Genomic DNA, 25,080 nt, shown 5'->3' on the forward strand with positions numbered 1-25,080 from the left:
TGCAAGTCGAAACTGTATATTTTATAATTGTAGCTGCAAACAAATTTTTCTTTTGTCCAAGTGACAATTGGATTTTCAAAAATTTGTGGTGTCATGGGACCAAGGATTATCAATAAATCTTCATTGCAGACACCTTACAGCTGATCATTACAGCCTGAGACTATAGTAACATCCAGAGATCTTCACCAGAGGTCACAGTGAGCAGAGAGGTCCGTCTGTAACTAGGAGTCATCTGTAAGTCAAATGTCTTTACGTATGGGACCGCCTCTATACGGTTTGTATAAGGCCTATTTCATAACGCCATGTGCTCGCTCAGAGCAGATCCTGGGCGTAGCACACGACTGGTTGCAGATGGGAGAAGAAGAGAGCTATATTTTAAAAATGGACACCGGTCTGAGTCACCAGGAGACACTGGGTGCTCGGGTGCCATGTACTTCTATTGTAGCCGTGGCCATATTTCACAGATTAAGCACAGTACAGAGAACAGGGTAGTCCATGCTACATCATAGTGATATATGATACAAGATTATTGCTTACATGCGGATGTAATCACGTTCAGTGCTGATGTTTTGCATGGAAGCAGGGACAGACTAACCACAGTCGTGTGAAGCCGGCCTTTGGGCTACATTTTTTGCACTGACCGTAATTTGGATTAGTGGAACTCGCTGCATAGTACCAATCTATCACGCAGTAGCCTGAGAAAGGCTCTACTATCCTGTACCCCCAAATTCATTTTATTATGGGTCACTAGACCTATGGTGGAAGTCAGAACATCATAGATTACTACATATGTGTTGTGAGTTTGGTTCAGTCAGGCCGCAGTTGGTCCAGGAAATATATTACGTACCTGGACCATATATAGTACATTCCATTGGGTTTAAGGAGCACTTGAATAGGACCGGAGAGGTTAGTTATTGGCTGTGTGTCTGACCCCCAACTACGTGATACAGATGACCCATCCCAAAGATGAATCACAAAATCATAAAGCAACACTTCAGGATCTTTGTTTCACATTGCAGTCCATAACTAATAAGTGGTTTTAAGGATATTTCCAAACGATTCTTCTGTTATTAAGATAATTGTAGCTGCTTTCTTTCCTGTAGACAGCTAAATGCACGGCTATGGACGTGGGAGATAAAAAGTGCAGTGTTAAAAACCCTTTAAACCACTCACATCTACTCTAACTTCAGATTCAATGCTAAAAGCTGCTCATAGGCGTTAAAAACCAAAAGATGGAGATGTCCCCAAGTGGTTTATAATTACTTTTTTGGTTACCTCTGATGACCTTGAATGGCTGTAATAACATCATGTGAAAAATTCCATTTTCTGTACAATGTTAGAAAGTGCTTGTTGTTAGATCATGACAGGACTTGTTTCCATATCATTTCAGCCATTTCTCTGTGTTTCAGTGTACGTGGAGGTTGAATACAGTCCAAAGGTAAAGCGGAAAGATCCGATGCCAAATTCAAAAGCCTGAGAAATGACTTGGGACTTGTCAGGTGCAGGCGGACCGGTCCAATGCTGCCTTTAAAACGAAAGGATTTGTATATTGGGAAATGTTCCTGGAGTGTTTGATCCAACTGTGGGGAGAGCAAATACATGTGACTTTTAAGAAGATAAAAAGATTAAGCCAGAAAAAATGTAATAAACCAAACAAATCTGAAGAACTGGCAACAATGGTTTCTGTTGGGTAGATGAGAAAGATGTCAGGAGGCTTCATTTTAATTCATGAATTTGGATTTAAAGGAAACCTACCATGATGAATCAGAAGTAGATCTGATGGCAGATTCCTCCTGCCTGTCTCTGCCCTAATCTGTAATTTACTGTATATACTCGAGTATAAACCGACCAGAGTATAAGCCAAGACCCCTAATTATGACACAAAAAAAACTGGAAAAACCTATCGACCCGAGTATAAGCCGAGGGTGGGAAATGCATTGGTCAAAGCCCCCCCAGTATATAGCCTGCCAGCCCCCTGGAGTATATAGCCAGCCAGCCCCTGTAGTATATAGCCTGCCAGCCCCTTCAAGTATATAGCCAGACAGCCCCCCCAGTATATAGCCTGCCAGCCCCCTGGAGTATATAGCCTGCCAGCCCCCTGGAGTATATAGCCTGCCAGCCCCCTGGAGTATATAGCCTGCCAGCCCCCTGGAGTATATAGCCTGCCAGCCCCCTGGAGTATATAGCCTGCCAGCCCCCTGGAGTATATAGGCTGCCTGCCTGCTCCCTCAAGTATATAGCCTGGCTGCCTGCCCCCTCGAGTATATAGCCTTCATGCCTGCCCCCTCGAGTATACAGCCTTCCTGCCTGCCCCCTCGAGTATATAGCCTTCCTGCCCTCTCGAGTATATAGCCTCCCTGCCCCCTCGAATATATAGCCTGCTTGCCCCCTCGAATATATAGCCTGCCCCCTCGAGTATATAGCCTGCCTGCCTGCCCCCTCAAGTATATAGCCTGCCTGCCCCCTCGAGTACATAGCCTGCCAGCCCCTCCCGGTCTGTCGCAGACACCATGACGTCAGCCGCAAGCTGATATCATAGTGTGTGCCGAAGCGGCTTACGTCACGAAGACTGTGACGGACCAGGACCCGATGTCGGAACCGCGATGGATGCTGGGGAGCGTCAGAAGGTGAGTTCACTTTTTTCCTGGACTCGAGTATAAGCCAAGTTAGGATTTTTCAGCACATTTTGTGTGCTGAAAAACTAGGCTAATACTCAAGTATATAAGGTAGTAATCCTGCAACCTGAGCTAACTTGTTAAAAACTTTATTTAAGTAATATGTAAATTAACAACAGAGGTTACTGGGGCATGGAAGAGCCTTAAAGGGGTTGTCCGAGTTTTAAAAAAAAATAAAATATATGTGGCTGGGAGCAGGCTGCCTAAAATAATAAAGATGTACTTACCTCCGGTGCCCTCCGGTATCCAGCGCTGCTGTCACTCCGGTCCGGGCGCCATGTAAACAAACATGGCCGCCGGAGCAGCGCTGGACTCAGCTTCCGGTCCGGCCGGAACTGAGTCCAGCGCTGCTCCGGCGGCCATGTTTGTTTACATGGCGGCCGGACCGGAGCGACAGCAGCGCTGGATACGGGAGGGCACCGGGAGGTAAGTACATCTTTATTGTTTTAGTCAGCCCGCTCCCGGCCACATATAGTTTTTTTTTTAAAACTCGGACAACCCCTTTAACTCCCAGTACCCGGCCAGTCTAGTACACACCCCAGTAACCTCTGCAGATAATTTACATATTACTAAAATAAAGTTTTCAACTAGTTAGGTTCCAGGATAATTAAATTACAGATTATGGCAGAGGTTTCCTTTAAGGATTAGACAAAGTGTCTGCCCAATAAGGGTGTATTCACACATAACAATTGTGTCCCACAGTTAAGATGTTAGAGCCGGATACAACTGATCATATTTTGGTGCAGCGGATGCTATCATCAGATAGAAAAACGCAGCATGCAGTATTTTATAAAATTATAAGCTGACTTTTGGTATCAGGACTGTACCATACGATGCAGGTAAGGATGCCACAAAAATTAAAGGGATTTAGTGGTATCAGAATCCCTATGAAAACTGAAACAGAGGTTGTAATCTGTGAAGGAGGTTTAGGATTATCCTGGTGAGAACTTCCCACTACCTGCAGAAAAGAGTTAGACGGTTTTGACACGTCCTTCATATACCTTCAGATTTTTAATATACCAACTCTGTCAACTTCCCTCAGGCTCTTGTCATCTTGCTGCTGCTAAACCTATAACCTCTTTCAACTCCCCCCTTACTTTTTCTTTTTTAGTTTTTTTTTATATAGTTTCTATTAATTCTCTGGAGAAAGAGAATGTGTTCAAGAGAATAAAGAGAAATTAATCTAGAGAAGAAAGCACACAGGAGAGAATTGAAGAAGTGTTCAAAGATACATGTAGAAAATGGTTAAATGAGAAGATAGAAATACATTACAAGAAGAACATAAAAGAAGTTAAAAGAAAAAGCACAAGGAGAAGATGGAGAGAATATTCCAGAGAAGAAAGTAGAGTGAAAAAAGAGAAGAAAAAAGGACCAGGAGAAGAAAGATAAAACAAGTCAGAAGGGAAGGAAAATAGAAACAGGAGAAAAAGAGAAGCTACACAATAAAGTAAAAGGACAACAGAAAGGAAAGGAGTCGAGAAGAAAGTGTAAGATATCGGGAGAAGAAAGTGAAAGGAGTCGAGAAGAAAGTGTAAGATATCGGGAGAAGAAAGGAGTCGAGAAGAAAGTGTAAGATATCGGGAGAAGAAAGTGAAAGGAGTCGAGAAGAAAGTGAAAGATATCGGGAGAAGAAAGTGAAAGGAGTCGAGAAGAAAGTGAAAGATATTGGGAGAAGAAAGTGAAAGATATCGGGAGAAGAAAGTGAAAGGAGTCGAGAAGAAAGTGAAAGATATCGGGAGAAGAAAGTGAAAGATATTGGTAGATGAAAGTGAAAGATATCAGGAGAAAGAGAAAGGAGACAGGAGAAGAAAGTGAAGGGAAGGAAATGTATTCAGGGAAAGAAGGAAAAACTATTTAGGAGAAGAAATTGAAAGGTATCGGGAGAAGGAAAGAAAACAAAGATATGGGCCAGGAAAAATAGAGAGTTCAGGAGAATAATATAAAAACTCAGGATTAGCAAAAACAAAGACAAATGAATGACATTAGGAATTGATTAAGGGATATGGATAATAGCAAAACATTGCAAGTAACATAATAACAACACAACTAAAGGGGCCGTGCCAGGATACTGCAGTATGTTATTACCCATCTTGCTGACTGGGGGGAGGGGGGGGTCCTGTTTTCCATGTATGAATAGAGTGTTTCATCTCAATGGGGATTGCTGGAAATAGTTAAGAAATATTCCAGGATTTCTTTGACAATTCATTCAAATTTATTGCTGCTCCTTTCAATTCTACAGAGAATTCTGCAAGTTTTTGGTTCTAATTCTTAGCTATCTCTGGTGCTAATTCAGTCAAAAAGGGATCAGGACCTCTGGAGTGAAATAGAGGCCCACAAGCATCCCCAAAGTATCCACGTGGTGTATATATATATATATATATATATATATATATATATGTATACACTGGGATATAACATGCAGGGATATGATCTCATCACTAGGTAATAGACACAATGAAGCTTCTAGTTTGATTAAATGACACAGAAATTTCTATCCGCACCCATATGTCCTCCATGAACATACATTACCATCACAATGGATTGCCTATTAATTGGAGTGGTTCAGCTTACCAGCGACCTCAGGGCATGGATGCATTAATTGTTCACTATGAATTTGGCTCGTCCCATGATTATATGTATTTGGGCAGCCGACCAACACAATTCTCTGCTTAGAGAACTAGTTAATTGGTTGGAAATGGCCGCTATGTTGGCAGATGGGTTTTTGTGCTTTCTATTCATTGGGAAGAGGTTTTGAACCTCCTGATACACAGCTAATAAACAGGGCGGATTAACCATTTCAGTATTAGGGTTGGTTTGGACCTAAGTGTCCAGTGTCAAAATTTTATCTTTTTCAAACTATTTATCTTAATGGTGAATTTATATTTGCCTTTGTAATTTCCTCTGTTATCATTAGAAGCAGCCACCATTTACATGTGATAATTATCTTAGGAAAGCAATTTTTGGAAAATACACAAAGCCAGACTGGGTGAGAGGGATGGAAATAGTGATCAGGGTTTAGTAATTGACCACATTTGGTCTATATGCCCTCACTAGGGGGAGGGGGTGGAAATGGTTCCCAAATGAGAACTGATCAATATGGATACAACAGAGTGTCTGAGAGCAGAACTGTTCTATTCGCCCATGACAACCAATCAGAGCTCAGCTTTTGTTTTCCCACAGCTGTTTATAACATTACAGCTGAGCTCTGATTGGTTTCCATGGGCAACTAGAACGGTTTTACCTCAGAAACTTGATGATAAATCTCCCCTATTGTTTGTATAATGAATAGTTTTCCAATATACTTTCTCACGGTTTTCTAGATCTCTGCTTGCTGTCATTGTATAGGAAGCTTTATTGTTTACTTCCTGTGGATAGAAACCGGTACCTGGTCATGTGATGTCACACAGGTGCACAGATCTTATATCACACAGATCTGATTACTCTCTGTGTTATAATGTGTCGTGCACCTGTGTGACATTAGATGACCAAGGACCGGTGTCTATCCACAGGAAGTAAACAATAAAGCTTCCTATACAATGACAGCAAGCAGATATCTAGAAAACCCAGAGGAATTGATACAGAAAGTATATCGGAAAATTGTACAACTTGTCACCATACAAACAATAACCTTTATTTGCTGAAAGTGGACAAGATGAGTTTTTTCCTGCACCTAATAGGAGTCTACATATTAGGGAGCTCTCATCCCCCCCCCCCCCCCCCATTTTTGTTATATCCATAATGTGGAGATTTTACTTTCCCAGGGACAGATATGATCCAGAACAATGTGAGCCTCATGAATGTCTATTGTGAGATTTGAAGGAATTCCCTGAACTCTCTGAGGATATTGATAAATCCACTGCTGATCCAAAAAGCCAGAGGATGATGTTGGATGGTTTCTGTGGAAATGAGGTCGTGGAAAAAAAGGACAAAAAACAACAGAAGAATATTTGTGTAAAGCCAGAAAATCCATCCTACGCTGAACTGCAATACTGCAAGCCAAGAAACATGACATTATGGGAGAGTAATTCATGTCCAAGCAGCAGCGCAGCACAATGTAAGCCTGGATGGAGGATAGTGCCGCTATATACAGTGCAGGTATATGAGCCAGGGTCAGGCACAAAGCCCGCTAATCTAAAAGGCATCTTCTATATCTATTTTATGCTAGTAATGCCAGATATTACTCCATGAAACTACCAGCCCCCCTCAGGTAGGGTATGAAATGTCTTTTCTAGAATTCCCTGTTTTATGGGAAATTTCACCGATTTACCTATAAAAATAAATCATGTAAAAACGAGCAGAAAAGAGTCATATTTTACATGAGATTAGAGGCTGCAGGTGTGTGTCACTATCTTCAATTATATAACACCTATAAACCTGCTTTTGGTGTCATAGTAAAGCCAAGAGTCTCATCTATCAGATCACAGAACCAGAGTTTTAGGCAGCACCTGTATTTTTTTATCTTTATCTTACATTTCCAACTATGACAAACTGCCTGGATCTCTAAAAGCAGGTTTCTAGGTACTATAGAATCAAATACATGGGCAAATGAAGTGGCTACCACCCTGAAGCCTTTAAACTCGACTAATTTTAGGCAAAATATGACTTGTTTGTGCTCATTTTGACATGATTTTGGAGGAGATTTTTAACAGGTTAACTGGCGATATTCCTCATAGTTTAATGGGGTAAAGCATGTTAAAAGATAGCAGATAATCCTGTGATAGGGCCCTAATAATGAACTGTTAGCTCTGTTACTAGTAATCTACTCTGTCTAGGTCAGAGACTAATGTGTGTAGTACAGCAGCCCCATCCCAGAAAATGGAGCGACTGAGTGAATATTAAACCATACTATTTTAATTTTGGAAGGAAGAAAAAAGTGTGAAGTATATTCTTACCAAAATTAAGACACAGTGCTTTACGAGTTCACAAAGCTGCCCAGAGGCTGCAGCGCTGCACAGAGTTTGCCAAATTGGTCCCTGTCCCCATGGGGCTCACAATCTAATCAAACTACCAGTATGTTTTGAAGTGTGGGAGGAAACCAGAGGAAATCCATGCGAACACGGAGAGAACATACAAACTCTTTGCAGATGTTGACTTAGGTGGGACTTGAACCCAGGACCACAGCACTGCAAGGCAGAAGTACTACCCACAGCTACATGCCAGTCTATAGAGGTCAGTGATAGAGTTCCCCATACTAGGTAGGCTTAGCTTTATTATCATACTCTCTTGGTAGAGAAGATGGTGCGTGGGGTTATACAGCTGCTGCAGCTCTACTAGATAAAGCAGGATGGGAATACAATACAGCACAAGCTCATTGTTCTTAGATTGTGTGTAGGAGCAACCTCTAGGACAGATCTCAATACAGGATGAAAAATCTATACAGTATTCGTCAGGCAGGTATATGCCATAGGAATGCCAAGAGTACAAGCCCTCCCAGCAGTCTACATGGCACAATAGGCACTGGCTTGGGGCAAAAAAAAAAATATTATTAAATTCATAATTATCAGAAACATGTTGGTAAAGCAAATGAAACCACATGGACAACACACAAAGTAATAGTCACGTCTAATGTTCTTTTAGATCACACCGGTCCAGAGTCCACCAGCAAGATCACACTAAAGTAAGATAGATGGATTCAGACACAGGTTCAGGGCTGTCCGAAAATCATGGCCACTCCCATAAGTCTAACATTTTAAAGTGATTTTACATTTATTTACCTGCATATAATAAAAGAACCATGTTTCATCAGAAGGTGGGGGTCCCTTCTTCTGGATTTTATGTCTGCAGTGTAGGAACCTTTGTTGGACCTTCAAAAGTCTGCAATGGGGCCCTGTCTCTCCTAGTTATACCCCTGGTTCTGGTACTGTATTTATGCATTGGACTAGTGATGACATAGTGATGCTGTTTTTATGTACAAGCAGTCCCCGGGTTACGTACAGGATAGGTTCTGTAGGTTTGTTCTTAAGTTGAATTTGTATGTAAGTCAGAGCTGTATAATGAATAAAGCTTCATTGCAGACACCTTTGACACCAATCATTGTAGCCTGGGGCTAAAGTACAGTAAATTGCCAAAATCCAGAGGTCCGTTTGTAATTAGGGGTCGTCTGTAAGTCCGGTGTTCTTAAGTAGGGGACAGCCTCTACTAAGCTTTGTTCAGGTGAAGTATGTATGTAGACTGCTATTTAAGCCAGGCACAATATTATAATGACACTGTACATTTTAGTTTAAGGGGGGACACTGTATATGTTAGAATTAATTCGGGAGGGGAGCAATGTCTAAGCTAACTTATTGGGAAAGTACTACAATCCGTACATAATTTGTAGGGGGTTTTTATGCTAAAAATTGGGGTGAATGGTATATAACTAATTTCGTAGAAACTGCCCTGAGGTTTATCATAAACTTCCTATGGAGGGATGTGTCAGATGTAGTGCAATGCAGGAGGTCATCTGGTACTAGGCGTTGTCTCTGCTTTCTCAAGGACAGAGCTGAGAGCATTCTGGAAATCAGAAGTGCCCACATTTTTGTGTTTTGTATGAACATTTATCACACACAGACACCACATATGGCTGTAACCGGCTAGATGGGCCTCTGTTACATGAATAACCCATACACTGCAGTGTCATGCATGCCAATGACACCCACATCTACAGGCAAACTTTTGTCTCATCAAAGAAAATATAAAATTGTGGATTACCCTTTAAAATGTAGCCTAAAAATTCAACCATTTATTTAATAGCTTTACACCAATGACGTCTTGATGAACTCTGTGACAAGACAAAAGCACTTCGGGTGCTATAGCACAGCACAAGCAGCGGGTTAGATGAGAAATGTACCATACAATGTTGGGAATTTAGGAATGGTTTATAGAAAAACTGTTTAAATTAGAAGCAATGGACTCAACTAGAGGGGATTCCAGTGGGCAGACAATAAATGGTTGTATATGGTATGGACCATTGCATTCGCAGGAGTCTCACTGATGGAATTACAACTATTTTATTATATATAATCGCTGGGCAGCACGGTTGTTCAGTGGTTAGCACTGCAGCCTTGTAGCGCTGGGGACCTGGGTTCAAGTCTTACCCAGTTCAACATCTACAAAGAGTTTGTATGTTATCTCCGTGTTTGCGTGGGTTTCCTCTGGGTCCTCTGGTTTCATCCCACAATTTGGCAAGCTCTGTGCAGCGCTGCGTCATCTGTAGGCGCTATATAAAGAATTATTATTATTATAATATGTAGAGATGCTGTTATTCAGGACAGACGGTCCGGGAAAGCTGGGTAAAACCCTTGGAATCCTCTGACATATAAGATGAATTAGTGAGGAATGCACTTCCCAGAAACACTGGAATATTGGCAGCCAAAGCTAGTGATGTGGCTACCTATCCCCCTATAGTAAATTGGGGCTTCCTCGACTCTCCACTGACAGCAGATGTTGAAGAAGACCAGGATCAGGCTGATAGGTCTCAACACAAATTATCCCTTTTATCTCGGAAAGATAAGTGGCACCGGTGATGTCTGGGAAGTTGGGTGCCCATCTCTCTGGACCCACGCTAGGCATTGTCCTCCATGGGAGCTTTATCCTGTGATCCGCATGTGAAGGTTTAGCTTCCATAACATCCTGCTGACCTTTCATTGTCTTGTTTGATCACAACAGCATAGCCAGAGGAATGAAGGAAGCCAGGGCATGTGTATCTGTGGGAGATGAAAGGCCGGACTTCACTGGGCAGGAAGGATGCTCCCTACACACTTATCTCTGCAGGTCTGATTTAGGGTTTTAGTAAAAACAAACAAGATTTAACAAAATGAGAAAACTTTACTTGTCTTCTAGAGGCAGTATGAAGTATAAACATACATCAACTACAAGATGTAAAAACACAACACTGTGAGGAACATTTACTTACCCGTCCGGAGGGATTCACAGAAAGTGCGTTGTCCAACGATAATGCACTCTGCCGCGATTCACTAAGATCCTGCTCCCGATATCCTGCATGTGTCTCTTCCCCGCTCAGGTCCGACAGAGTTCACCTTCTTCTTCCTGGTGCATGTAAGTGATTGGCTTGCGACCCAATTTAAAAGTTAAATCCTGCGGTCAGTCCGAATCCGTCGGATCATCCAACGGCCTGCCCCCCCATCTCTGTCGCATGGAAGCCAGCGCAGCTGCTCCAAAATCCGATCGCGTGTGACACAAACCCCTGTTAAATACCTGTCAAAGCTGTGCATAACCCAAAAACATTGGAAAGCCCAACAAAAGTGCATCTGCGGACCCTTAATAAATAAGCCCCTGTGTGTTAAATAACCGTAATACGATTATTTGAGGAACACTATATACACTACACTAAATTTACATACCAAAAAAATCTATCATACTAATGATAGGAATGAATTGTATATTCTCTCTTCCCTCATCATCTGGGGTTAGAGCGAGTAATTTTAAGAAGTTTGTCTGGTCGCCATTTTTACCCCATTAAACTACTAATCCCACTCAGGTAGGGTATGAAATTCCCTTTCTAGAATTCCCTATTAAATATGAAATCTCACCCGTTTACCTCTAAAAAAAATATTTCCCCAAATCAGGCAAATGCGACTCTTCTCACCTCATTTTCACATGAGATGAGTCAAGTTTAGTGGTTTGCTGGGTAGTGTCATTTCACAAGCCCTCATCTTCTGTTCTATAGTACCTAGATGCAAGCTGCTGGTGTCATATTAAAGATACAGATGCCATCTATCAGATCACATCAGGCTTATGGCTTTGTAAGATACAGAACCAGAGATAGAGACATCTAAAGATATAACACCAGCAGCATGCTTCTGGGTGCTATAGAGCCAAAGATACAGGTTTCTGAAGTGACACTCCGCCTTGAGCCTCTAAACATGCCTCATCCCAAGCGAAAATGGGATGAGATGAGTCATATTTGCCTGACTATGAAGAAGATATTTGTTATAGGTAAATGGATGATATTTTACCAAAAAATATGGAATTCTAGAAAGGACATTTCATACCCTATCTGAGGGGGGCTAGTAGTTTAGTGGGTCAAAACCTGGTGATAAATTCCTTTTAAATAGAGACCCTTAAAACCCCCAGAATAAACATGGAGGGGACCTGGAGAGAACTGATCATGTAAGACATTGGTAGTAGCACATTTGGTTGGAAAACTTTGGAGGTTTATTTGGGAAAGAAAACTGGGATTTAGTTCCTCAGTTATAATTATGTTTTCCAATACTGACCGAGGAAAAGCTTATATGTCACTGGTGATAAAGGAGAGCTGAGAACTCCCCAGCCTCTTGTAGCATTCCTCCATATCAGTGTGTACAAGGCTGTATGATCTCCTGTCACTAGATCTCCTCCTAATCACATACACATCTTCCCCACATCCTGAACCAGGCACGTGCCATGTGCAGATACAAGGAGCCAACACCCCGCACACATCTGTATCCATTTATATAGGGCAGAGCCCATGACCTGTGACTGGAAGCACTTATACAGGGGTGGGGGGATATTTAACTAATTCACTGCCATTTCTGCAAGTATTCACCAAGCTGGAGATAAAATATATATTTAGAGTGATCTCTCCATATAGCATTGCCTTCAAATAATAGATATTTTTCAGCATTTTCCATCACTACATACTATGTAATTACAAGGGTATCATGTCGCCCTATGACGCTGTCGCCAAGGTCACGGAGAAACACTTCATATAGAATAAAGAGAGGATATATGGGGGATGACTACGAATATGGATCATCGATAAAGAGGCCTTATCTAGATCCCTTCCCTTCTAACTAGGTGATACTGAATGATATGTGCACTCCAGCCCAGCTTTCACAGAACTACATTAAAGAATCAACAATCTACAATCAAAATAAACCAGGGACATTACTCATAGATCCAGGCTCTGGGACTGTGGTAATCTTCTTATATTTGTTATCCAAGGCCTCCTCCTTTTTAAAAATCAATTCTTCAAATTAGGCTAATGATGAATAATTATCTGGGGGTGTTACCAGAGCCCCTCCATGCTGCAGATTCATAGGCTGTTACACTGTGCAGGAGAGCCTCCCTCTCCCACTGTGGCAGATAACATTAGGCAGAGGGATGGGAAGCACTGAAGGAAAAGAGGGTAAGGGAGAAACATTGTAACAGTTTGTGAAGCTTCAGCAAGGAGGGTCGCTGGTAACACTCCCCATAGCACTTTTGCCTCATTAGCCATCATTAAAAGTTGATTTTAGAAGGAGGCCACACATAGAGGATTACCACAGTCACGGTGCCTGGACCTATGAGTAATGGTAGATGGTAGTGATGGTAGATTTACTTTAAATGTCATTAGTCACAATCTGCAGTGAAAAAAAGATTTCCGGGGGTTATACTCTATGTGAACCCTGTAATATTGATATATTTCTATTAGTGCACATAAACTTGTGAGACTTCCTGATGTCCTCTAATTCATTCCGATCATCTTGTACAGAAATGTCCATGGATTTGGAAGAGCCTGACGCATTAAAGTTTACTGTTCTGACAGCACAAAGTGAACCTTAATTCTGGAAAAGTTCCTTAAAGCACAACCTGCATCTCATGTGATGTTATCACTGCAGGCTCCATGCTTGGAGCGCCATCTAGTGGGATAAAGTCGGTAGGTCACTTTATCCATAATCTTCCAACGTGGGTCAATAATATTCTGTTGGCTTTCATTGCCTGATTCAGCCAAGCCTTGAATAGCAATGGATCTATAGTGCAATGATCTGGGACCCGTGGGGAGGGTTTATCATGCATTTTATGCAAGTTTACAACAAAAAGAAGCTGTTCTTGTGATCATGATCTATTGAATTTCGCTTTGGGCATCGCAGAAAGACGTAAATTGTATATACGTACATACTCTATGTGATGTCTCATAGTCACAAGGGCTCGTTGTGCTCATTATCAGCCATGTAATGTGTCCTTATAGTAAGAATAGATGCATCGTGATGGAAGATGCAGGAGGAGAGCAGTACAAGGACCTGGACATGTGAAAGTTAGGGTAACATACCTTATATCTCTGCTCTTCAGACAGATTTCTCACTCCCTTTAAGGCAACAAACACCTCATAGTGTGGGTCAGAGCCCCCAGACAACTGACCTGCGGTGACATAAAACATTGGCTCTAATATTCATAGATGCTCAGAATCTGTAGATACAGAGACAACTACTTTTTGGCAGATCACATTTTCTCCAAATCGCAGTGTGGGGAGGGAGTGGCATATAATCTAATGTGAGGAGAAGAGGTAAATTATTATTACTGTACATACTTGTGTACAAGCCTAGTTTTTCTGCACAAAAAAATGTGCTGAAAAACCCTACCTCGGCTTATACATGAGTGTATAAAAAATAAACTTCCATACTCACCTTCCAGTGCTCCCCGATACTCCCCGCAGCTCCTCTTCCTTCTTCTCTCTGCGTGTAACAGCAGGCATTGGCGCATACATTGAAGTGGCCAAGTCACCACTGATGACGTCATAGTGCTGTCACACACAGAGAGAAGAAAGAAGAGGAGCTGCGGGGAGCGCTGAAAAGTGAGTATGGAGGTTTATTTTTTTTACACACTGAGGGGCAGCAGGGGGCATTTCATCAGTAGAGGCAGGGGGGCCTGGCTGCATGGGGAATTTCATAACCGCGCTCTGGCTGCTTGGGGCATTTCATAACAGGGGGGTGGCTACATGGGGCATTTCATCATTAGTGGGAGGGGCTGGCTGCATGGGGCATTTCATAAACGGGGCTCTTGGCGCATGGGGCATTTAATCAGTTGGGGGGTGGCTGGTTGCATGGGGCATTTCATAACAGGGGGGGGGGGGAGGATGGCTGCATGGGGCATTTCATAACCTGGGCTCTGGCTGCATGGGGCATTTCAACAGTTGGGGGGGTGGCTGGTTGCATGGGGCATTTCATTAATTGGAGAGACTCTGACCAATTTTCCACCCTAGGCTTATACTCAGTCAATAGGTTTTCCCAGTTATTTGTGGAAAAATTAGGGACCTTGGGTTATACTCAGGTCAACTAATACAGGAGTATCTACAGTATATTTTATCTGCTTTATTATTCTACCTTTATCCCTAGAGATGAGACAAGCTGGAGCTGAGAGGATGTCAATGGGGAAGCATCTGATGTAATATTTATATATGGTGAATGTCTATTGTCATTAGTAGTATAAATGGCTGCTGCCAAAAATATCCTACAATGGTCACTGGGCAGCAATGAAATACTACTGTAAAATACATTCAGTTCAGACTAAACACTAACCAAATCAGTGGCTGGTATTAAAAAGATTTCATAAAAAGTTAAAGGGGTTGTCCCAAACATGGTGATACTGTTTACGCTTTCTACAAGTGGCCAACCCCTTTAAGACCATTATACTGCTATCACGTCTACCTCACACTTGGTGGGAAATTCAACATAATCATGTGGTTTTGTGTTGGAAGTAACAGATGAAAGAGTCCGTCTTCTTTCATTTGCTGGATTTAAGGGCAGACACATTGAGTTATATATCTAGAAGTTCCTAAAGTAGCCATAAGTAAGAGCTGTCTGTTTCTTATTGTATACATATCTTATCAGCACAAGAAACAACTGCACTATAGGAATTTAATATAAGAGGAGTTCTCCTTAAAGGGAGTCTATCAGCAATATTATTGTGACAATAAAAGGCTGCAGACTGCGTTAGGTATTAGTCCTGGAGTGTAACCATTACTTTGTGTGTGGTAAATCACAAAGTATTGTTGACAGATTAAAGGGTTTGCTAGTGGTCACCTACCCAGAACTCCACTCTCCAAACAGCAATAGTTGAGTAGAGTGGCCCCAGGCCATAGAGCCACAGTACAGCGCAGGGCCTTATAGAAGCCACATTCGGAAATACGCTCCCCCCGAACATTCAGGGTTTGGCTTTTCCTACAAAAAGAAAAGGCAAATTGATAAGGACAAAAAGTTGAAAGAAAGTATTTCACATTGTGAATCACCCAAGTGAAAAAAAGCTTTGTATAGAACACTTTATAAACTTTCCAGACAAATCTTTCCTGCTTCCAACATTCTGTGACATTCTGTGCAGTCCAACACATATTTGGCTCGAAATCACAGATAATTTGGGCAAAGATTTGGATCACAGGTTGTAACAGGGCACATACCCTTAGCTGGACACAAGGTCAGGTCATGTAAAGCACCAGGTCATATACACTGAACGTATACATAGGTACGGATTTAATTGCGGGGCCAATACACTAATATACAGAAGCGGCAAAGTGGATAATATTTTGCTTAAAAGGGAAAACCCTTTAAGCAGATATTGTCCTATAGTGCAGATTTGAAATACATATGCTGCATGATTTGGTGTGATTTCTATATACTGTGTATATACTGCAATGATATAACCTTTGACAGAAAATATGTCCTATGTTTACGTAAGACTTCAAATAGAAGGCAAACCGCATCCAAAAAACAGGCAGGAACGAGTGGAAATTTTATGGATAGGAATGTTATTATATAGACATTAGATGTCTTATGATATTTACCTGTATAAGAATTTCACTACAGGACTTTGATTATAGAAGCTGGTAACTTGCACAACATCTCCAAGCCGGTATCTAAAATAAAGTAAGTTGTAAAGATGACAAAACCGCTGACCATTAGACACTGCTGCAGAGAAAATTACATTGCTCTTCTGCTGGGCTGAAAACACAGGCCTATTGTAAGGACCCCTGATAGCAGACACACAGAGGAAAAAAATCACAGAAAACTGTTTCCATAAGCCTCATTCACATGTTGGGGGACATTTATCAGGACTTGTACACCAGTAATTGTGATTTCCCCCTTCACGCCATCTCTATGCCTAATGGGAATGGGGGGGTTTGAAGGGGATCACAGCTGGCAGCCAAACAGGGCCGGCGCCAGCACTGGCATACCTGGGCACAGATCTGTACACAGATCATCGTAGATGAAACTGTGAACACAGCCTTAGGGAAGAGGGGAACATGTGAAATGGCTGTAGGCGACTCCACCCTGTGCCTTCTACACACACAATAACCTGCTCTGTATGAGCATTGCTGGAAGACACAGCATGGTAGTAGATCACAAAAAATTTTTTATATATATAAATATATAACAAAGGTCTCAGGTCTCAAGGTGGAGTAACTCTTGATATCAATCAATGAGATACCCTCAGCAAATTTAAGGAGACCCTGTTCCCTATCCCATTTTTTATCAAAATGATAAAAGTTTGTGAAGAAATATACATTAAAATGGAAGTAAAAAATTCACTACTCTAACCAAAAGTCATAACCCGTTTTCTCACCTGTAAAATCCATCCCTGTTGGTTATAACCAACTCATAGACCTTGTCCGCACTCACATCTTGTAGACACAATGTCGCCGGCTGCTCCTGCTCACTCGTGTCCACAGGTATGAATTCAAAGAACACAGAGCGGGGGCACAGCACGTACTGGGAGACATCATCCTTTGGCCACAGATTTACTCCATACAGACCTGAAGGGAAAAAAAGAGAATTACAATTGTAAGAAAAACAGAGATCAAAGAAAAAAGGAATATAAAATGAGCATGTGGTGACCAGATATCACAATACATGGGGTGTAATTTCCTTCCATACCTTCTGCTGCACAATAAGTGGGAGAATAAAGCGGAATCCCGTGGCACAGACGGTCCTGAAGTGTCTGTCGATCCAAGTCACTGCCTCCACTTTCCAGGGCCACAACCACCTGTAACCGGGGCCACATCCTCTTCACAATCCCATGAAACCCTTTCTGGAACTGAGCGCGTAGTTCTGCAGCTCTGGATGCGTCCGGGACCAACAAGTCTTCTATCTGCTTTCTGGTTTCCAGAGGAACCTTAAGTTCGGAACTGAGGCGTCCTTTCTGAATATCAGTCACCAGAGACTCCCAACAATCCTCCAGGATGGAGAAGACATAGTGAAGGAGCCAGAAAAAATTGGCTTCGATAACACTTAGGTCTGGGTCCTTGAGCGAGAAGAGTAGCTGTGTGTAGAGAACCTCATGATGGGACATGGAGGGATGGACTGGTACCGGAGGAGAGTAGACGTCCTGCATATGTAGTGTAGATGGATATGGAACAATGGGAATCCCAACATCAGATTGGTTGATAGGAGGTGGAAATGTGAACTTAAAGACTTTCTCCAAAGTTCCAGGGAAAGTGTTGTAAACAGTTTCCAAATACACAGCTCTTCCCTAAAATATGAGAAGGCAGTTTAGTAAGGATAAGGAAAAAGCTAAGTCACAGGCCGTACCAAAATATCTACAGTATAGCTGCCAACCCAGAAAGGGCAGCAAGTACATGGTATATACAACTTGTGAACAGGGTAGCAGGGACTCCCTGCATCAAATATAACTCAAATATATGCTCAGAGTCGCATCCCTGGCAACATAGTCTGTCTGTGAAATCTGGCCAATGCACGGTCTATGATTTACGGACCAATGAAGGTTGTGTGTTTCTAGCTGAAAGATTACCGGCCAGTTACACACACACAATTAATCTATGTAAAATCTAATAATACATCAGAACTTCCCAATGTGGTAACACAAGAAGAAGCTGTAGGATATACCTGTAGGACACGTTCACTTCTGCTTTTATTACTCATGGGGACCATGGAGCGGTTTCCAGACGTCCCTGGCGATGCCACAAGGACAGAAGGTCTTCCTGGTACCAGTAGGTTTTCTTCTCCCTGTGAGGTGCGCTGTAAATAGTCTTTATAGTCATTATAGTGAGTCAGAGGATGGTTCTTCTGAAAAGAGTGCACATCTGGAAGATGAAAGTAAAGCCGGGTTTCAGCAAAGAGGAGCCTAATGTTATTTTCCAAGCAAACAAAAAACTCAAACCCAACACATACTACATAACCTCTTCTTATTTCTATGAACTGCAACGTATGTGGTTTTCAGTGGTAGGTGATACCAGTAGTAGTGTGTGGTGTGGCTGTACCACTGTCCTATGTTTACACAGGTTAAAGGAACTCAACACCAGATTTTACCCTGGTGATATTAAAGGGGTTGGTCACTTTTACAAAACTTTACCATGGTAAGTATAAGACCCTAATAGAGTCACTCATATCCTAATTACCTTGGTAAACTTTCTGTGTGCAGAGCATGTGACTTGTTTCCTTCATCCACTGTAAGCCAGCAGGACATGGGAGGTCACAGGAAGTCCAGAGTCCTGCTGACCCGCAGCTCCTAGCGACTACACAGAAAGTACAATATGGGTAACCTTATTAGGTTCTTATACTTACCTGATAAAATCCAAGCACCCCAATGGAATGACATGCAAAGCATTGATTGCAAGTGATAAACATGTGACACTTCCACGTGATATGAGTCTTTGTCGAACACTACAATAAGATGCACAAACAAGTTGTAAATTGTATGACATAAATACTACTCAAGATTATAGGGTTATATACAGTGGATAAATAGTTTACACAATCTCATATACATAATTACAAGTCTAACATGTTACAGGTGATACAGAGGATATCAAAGAAGAGCAAGCAGCTTGCCATGAAGTGGACCTTAACGGTTCTGAAAGAACCTATATCATGTAACTTGTCTATAACCAGCCCCCAGCACTATCCTGACCTCTACTTTATCAGAGACACCTGTAACATGTTGAACCTGTAATCATGTACATGCGTTTGTGCAGACTATTTATCCACTGTATATAACCCTATAATTTCTCATATCACATACACCTTGTTTGTGTATCTATGTGACAAAGACTTCTGTCAAGTCCGCACGTCACCTATAAAAACATCACTTTGTATTTCATTCAACTGGGGTGCTTGGATTTCCTTTACAGTGGGCTAGTAGCCCCTTACTCGGCACCCGCTAACCTTAGGAGTGTAATTTGGAATAATATACTGGCAGTCTCCAAGTTACATACAAGACAGGTTTTTTAGGTTTTTACTTAAGTTGAATTTGTATGTAAGTTGTAATTTGTATATTTTATAATTGTAAATCCATAAAAAAACATTTTTTTGCTGTCATGGGAGCAATGATTATCAATAAAGCTTCATTACAGTCTGGGATTAAAGTAAAGCATCCAGAGAGCTTCACCAGAGGACACAGGGGGCAGAGAGGTCCATCGGGTGTCCTTAAGTTGAGGACTGCCTGCTCCATGTAATTTAACTCATGGGGACGACAATGTCACCCAAGCATTTCCCCTCCTGGATTATTTAATGTCTCATTGTTCAGGTATAACATGAAGTCAGAGTACTTCTTCACCACCTGTGACTCCTTAGTTCATTAATGTACATTGTACAAAGTTCTTTGTGTTTTGTGTAATGCTGAATCTATCATAATATAGTAAGTCATTGTTTTCCTGCCATTGTCTGGATAACAAGTTAGTGGCGGTTTGTGGGCCTGAATCCTCCTGACACTCCCCCCGCTGCATTCAGGGGGGAGTTGGGGTCCCCGGGCGTATGCCTACACAGTGGGATACGTCTGTGCCATACGTTGTAAGGACATGTTAGAATCCAGCTGACGTGTCCTTACAGCATATGGAAAATAATGTGATGTGAATCCAGCCTAAGGAGCATCCCAATGTATCTGGTTGTTGTGATATCTTGGACCCTAACTGTACGTACCCTGGAAGTCTCTGAAGCTGTGCTGGAGACCATACTCCGTGTCTTGGTGGTAATACAAGGTTTCCAGTAGCAGGTTCTCCTGGATCTTCTGAGCATTACACGTGTCCTCTTCCAAGGTCTTCCTCTGCTTCTCCTTGGATAGGACCTTGAGGCTCCTCCAGCGCTTCAGCTCAGACATCCATTGATTCCCTCTCTTTCCATTCCATAGGAGAAGTAGGAGAAGACTCGCGACGGTCACCACAGTAAGAATCACAAAATACATTGTCCTAAATAACAGGTGTGAGGATGAGTCATAGTAATGTGTAGGAAAGATACAGACACCCAATCCAATAACATACTCCTCCGAGATGTCACCCAACAAGTCATTGGGGAAAATGTATTATTTATCGGGAGCCAGCCTTTATATCCCCCCCACCGGTGCACTGTGCATCAGATATACTATGAGACTCCTTTCTGGCATAGATTTCAGCAATAACTAGGCAAAGTAAAGTTTTTGGGCCAGGGTGACCCCACACCAGCCTGCCATGCTCCCCTCTCTTCCCTGCCCACTTTTCAAAAAAGTGTCACGGAGAAAGCAAGAGGGGTAAAAAACTGTTGACATTCCTGGCCATGCACCATGCCTTGTTGGCCAGAAACCGCTATTTATGTGCCTGGCATGTCAGATAAGTGCAGATGAGAAGTTCTCCCTGTTGCCGGGTCCTCTCCTGACTCTCTGCCCTGTGTCCTCAGACACTGGTTGTATGCATCGAGGTCGGGACTCAGGCAGAGCGGCTCCAGGAGCAGGAGAGGCCCCAGGAGTGGTAAGTACTTGTCAGCTGTACTGCTCCTGGGTCCTCTCCTGCTGGGGCAGTTCTGCTCCACCTCTGGGTCCTGATGCGGACACAGAGCAGAGCAGCACATGGAGGAGAAAAGAAGCTGCAGTGCATGCAGGAAGGAGAAGAGGAGCCAGGAAAGGAGAGGATTTATTTTTTATCTGCTCTGGGGTCTCCAGTATTATTAGCTTTATGTTCTAGTGGTCTCCAGTATTATTAGCTTTATGTTCTAGTGGTCTCCAGTATTATTAGTCTGCTATGAGGTATCCAGTATTATTATCTGCTAAGGGGGTGGGGGTCTCCAGTATTAGTAGCTTTATGTTCTGGGAGTCTCCATTATTATTATCTGCTGGGGGGGGGGGGGGGGTCTCCAGTATTAGTAGTTTTATGTTCTGGGAGTCTCCATTATTATTATCTGCTGGGGGGGGGGGGGTCTCCAGTATTAGTAGTTTTATGTCCTGGGAGTCTCCATTATTATTATTTGCTAGGGAGTCTCCAGTATTGTTAGTATTACGCTCTGAGGGTTTCCAGTACTGTTATGCTATGAGGGTCTCCCGCATTTGTTTGCTCATTGGGTCTCTAGTACTATTATTATCTGGTTTAGGGTCTGCACTATTATCTGCTCTGATTGCAGACTTTATCGCTGTATTTTGGCATTTATACTTTCTGGGCAGGGGGGCATTTTGTCCTGTACTGTGGTTACTGGTACCATTAAAGTTGAGCAATATGATACTACGGCCCTTGGACCAAAAAATGGTGCTCACCCCAGGCCTCAATCCTTAGATCAGGAGTAGAACAGACATTTAAAGGAAATTTTGAAGTTCTTATAATTTATTATATGTTTGTGGAGTCTGTCCATTTTTTCATGACCCCAACTCCACAGCCCTGGAAACAAATACTTACCTGCAGAGTGCCACATCCACTACTGATGATTGTCAATTATGATGTCACCTTCATTACACATGTGATGGCTGGACGAATCCCTGGCCATGAATGTGACTGCTGCAGGTAAGATGTCATATTAGCGATTACAGTGATGTCACCGGCTGTAAGAAGCAGGAGGGATGGGATATAGGCGACACCACATGGAATCTGTTTCACTAGGGGGTTACAATGTATGTTGATATCTTTTTTCTGGCCCCTTATGTATTTTTCATACAGATGACAGATGTCATAACTCCCGTCCGTCCACATTTATCAAATATTTTGTAAGGGAAAAGGTGGCCTGGCCATGCAGGGATCTTGCGTGGGCTGCAAGAAGTCACCTTGTGCATGGTGACAGGAGGGGGCACACTGCACCAGAAAGAGGAGAGTGTAGTTATTTGTTATTTTTATATCCCTTGGGGCCCATATATATAAAAAAAAAAACTGTATCCTTAAAGGAAACCTACCACTTTAAAATGACCCCTCTGACCCACAAATACCTTAAGCTAGCTCAGGATGAGCTGATGCCGGACCATATTTTCAATTAAACCAGAAACCGCTGTATTTGTAGAAACATTATTTTCTTGTGGTAGTAAAATCTCTCTTCGGCGCTTCTATAAGCGTCATACAGCGCGCACCCCGGACCCTGCTCCGCGATCACGCTGTCGTCAGCGCCGCTCCCGTCACTAATTTTGCTGTGCCCGAGAGCCGGTGACGTCACCGAGCTCTCGGGCACACTAGCGCATGCGCACCACCTCCTCCTGGCGCGTCGCGGCCGGATCCCATTGCGCATGGGCGAAGTATAGCGGCTAGCATAGTGGAGGTGGTCTTCTCGGTCTTCTCTCCGAAGCCTCGCGATACTACGAGGCTTCGGGACTTCGCCCATGCGCAATGGGATCCGGCCGCGACGCGCCAGGAGGAGGTGGTGCGCATGCGCTAGTGTGCCCGAGAGCTCGGTGACGTCACCGGCTCTCGGGCACAGCAAAATTAGTGACGGGAGCGGCGCTGACGACAGCGTGATCGCGGAGCAGGGTCCGGGGTGCGCGCTGTATGACGCTTATAGAAGCGCCGAAGAGAGATTTTACTACCACAAGAAAATAATGTTTCTACAAATACAGCGGTTTCTGGTTTAATTGAAAATATGGTCCGGCATCAGCTCATCCTGAGCTAGCTTAAAGGAAACCTACCACTTAGTATGGCAGGGGTAAGCTGTAAGTACCGAGCACCAGCTCAGGGTGAGCTGGTGCCGGTACTTACTTTCGTTAGTGTTAAAACCGCGGTATCGCGGTTTTAACACTTTTAAAACTTTAGGGCAGAAGGGGCTTCGGCGCTGCGCGCGACCGTGCGCGCGCAACATCTCCGCTATTTCCTATGGAGGCGCGCGCACGATCGTGCGCACGCAGCGCCGAAGTGTCTTCTGCCCTAAAGTTTAAAAAGTGTTAAAACCGCGATACCGCGGTTTTAACACTAACGAAAGTAAGTACCGGCACCAGCTCACCCTGAGCTGGTGCTCGGTACTTACAGCTTACCCCTGCCATACTAAGTGGTAGGTTTCCTTTAAGGTATTTGTGGGTCAGAGGGGTCATTTTAAAGTGGTAGGTTTCCTTTAACAAGCCCTGTAAGGCCCAGATGCAGAATCAACAACACTCCTGCCTCTTTTTGTGATTATTAACAGAATGTCTTCATTATAAAGCAGAAGTCCAGTATAAACCTCTATAATAATATTTGGGGAGATTGGTTATGTGCTCCTCCACAACAAATCCTACTTGGAAGGTGTTCCCTTAAAGAGAGGCGTAACCAGGAGTGGCAGGGCCCCATTTATACACTAATGTGCACACATATAGAGCATATACACACACACATACAGTGCCTTATACAAATATACAACATACATACACACTGTATATACACATACACCATATACACATCACAGATACAGCATATACACATTACATATATGTTACATACATATTATGCTGTACAATGTGCAGCATAATATGTAAATAATGGTGCACATCCTCCATTCTTTGCCGTTAGGTTGGAAGATGTGGCCCCCTGACACTGTGGGCCTCATAGCAGCTGCTATGGCTGCTACCACTGTCGTTACGCCCCTGCCCCTAAATGTAGCCATCTTACCTGCCCCTGAACAAGGGACTGCACTCCTGCCCCCAGCAGCACCTCCAGACCTGGGCACACAGTGTGCCACTGCCAGCAGTTGGGGCCTATAGTATGCAGCCATTATAAGGTCAGGGAATGTCCATTATAAAGTCCTGAAATTATCAATATTCCTATAAAAAGCTCAAATGTCCAACTTCCTCATTGTATTAGAGGTAGAGGCATGTACATGCAGTCACATGAGCCTCACCATACACAGCAGAGCACTGTACACAGGAGACCCGACCCGACGACCTCTCCCAGCCCCGACCACCACACACATTGCAATCACAATTATCACTTACTTCCCAGTCCAAAACATAAACCACGGCAGGGAAGAGAACACGCCCATGCTGTGAGCACGTGATCCTAACTGCAGTCAATAAGAGCAAAGGTAGCCGAAGAGTCCTAAGACGCCATGATTGTTTAGGGCAGAGCTCAATATTTTATATAAGGAGCCATGTTTGTTAATGGCAGACCACCGAGAAGCTGCCTTTGCAGTTTTATTAGAAACGCTAGAATGCCTCCAGTGATAATAATGAGGCAGCTCGACATAACGCTTGATACAACGCGTGTACTGTGAGAAATACACCTACGCCTAGCTGTGTCCATAGACATTACAGCTGAGATGTATTTCCCTACTATGGCCACCAGGTGTCCTCAGGGTTCAGCTTCTTTCAATGGACTGAACGACATAAAAGTAAAGGCCTAGAAGGCCATAATAACCGGGTCTGTCTGCGCATGCGCCGGATGTGCGTTTTATATGCGGCTTTTCGTGCAGATTTGTCTATTTAGTGTTGAGTTTCTTAGTACGTTTTTCATGCAGATTTTACGCATGCGTTAATTTACTTATTCTGTTTTACGTGAATTGACATCATTTAAAGCAAAGATTCTTGTGCGGATTTGATG

General features: G+C 42.9%; 1 protein-coding gene across 5 annotated transcripts; it reads right to left on the bottom strand.

The window, feature by feature from the left end:
• Positions 1-579: 579 nt before the first annotated feature.
• Positions 580-24,580, bottom strand: GHDC (GH3 domain containing). Of its 5 annotated transcripts, XR_011847785.1 has the most exons (10): positions 24,477-24,580; positions 20,282-20,547; positions 18,251-18,447; positions 17,282-17,876; positions 16,971-17,160; positions 16,192-16,263; positions 15,441-15,574; positions 13,687-13,775; positions 1,276-1,580; positions 580-1,119 (listed from the first exon to the last, which is right to left on the bottom strand). XR_011847785.1 is itself a non-coding variant. In XM_072111708.1 (9 exons), the coding sequence occupies exons 1-9, from the start codon at positions 24,521-24,523 to the stop codon at positions 1,359-1,361; spliced, it is 1,812 nt and encodes a 603-aa protein (XP_071967809.1). In that variant the 5' UTR covers positions 24,524-24,580; the 3' UTR covers positions 580-1,358. The 5 variants fall into 5 exon arrangements, 4 of the variants coding, with proteins under 4 accessions (XP_071967809.1, XP_071967811.1, XP_071967810.1 ...); XM_072111708.1 differs by having other exon boundaries at positions 580-1,580; XM_072111710.1 differs by lacking the exon at positions 24,477-24,580 and adding an exon at positions 24,383-24,443 and having other exon boundaries at positions 580-1,580.
• Positions 24,581-25,080: the final 500 nt, after the last annotated feature.

The sequence above is a fragment of the Engystomops pustulosus genome, chromosome 6, assembly GCF_040894005.1.
Source record: "Engystomops pustulosus chromosome 6, aEngPut4.maternal, whole genome shotgun sequence".
In the NCBI taxonomy this organism is placed as follows: domain Eukaryota; kingdom Metazoa; phylum Chordata; class Amphibia; order Anura; family Leptodactylidae; genus Engystomops; species Engystomops pustulosus.

Coding starts and splice junctions, on each gene's coding strand:
- GHDC (XM_072111708.1), bottom strand. CDS start 24,523: ATGGGCGTGTTCTCTTCCCTGCCGTGGTTTATGTTTTGGACTGGGAA. Junction 17,161..17,281: donor CACTTATTGTGCAGCAGAAG/GTATGGAAGGAA, acceptor TTTTCCCTTCAG/GTCTGTATGGAGTAAATCTG. Junction 13,776..15,440: donor TTTGGAGAGTGGAGTTCTGG/GTAGGTGACCAC, acceptor ATGTCACCGCAG/GTCAGTTGTCTGGGGGCTCT.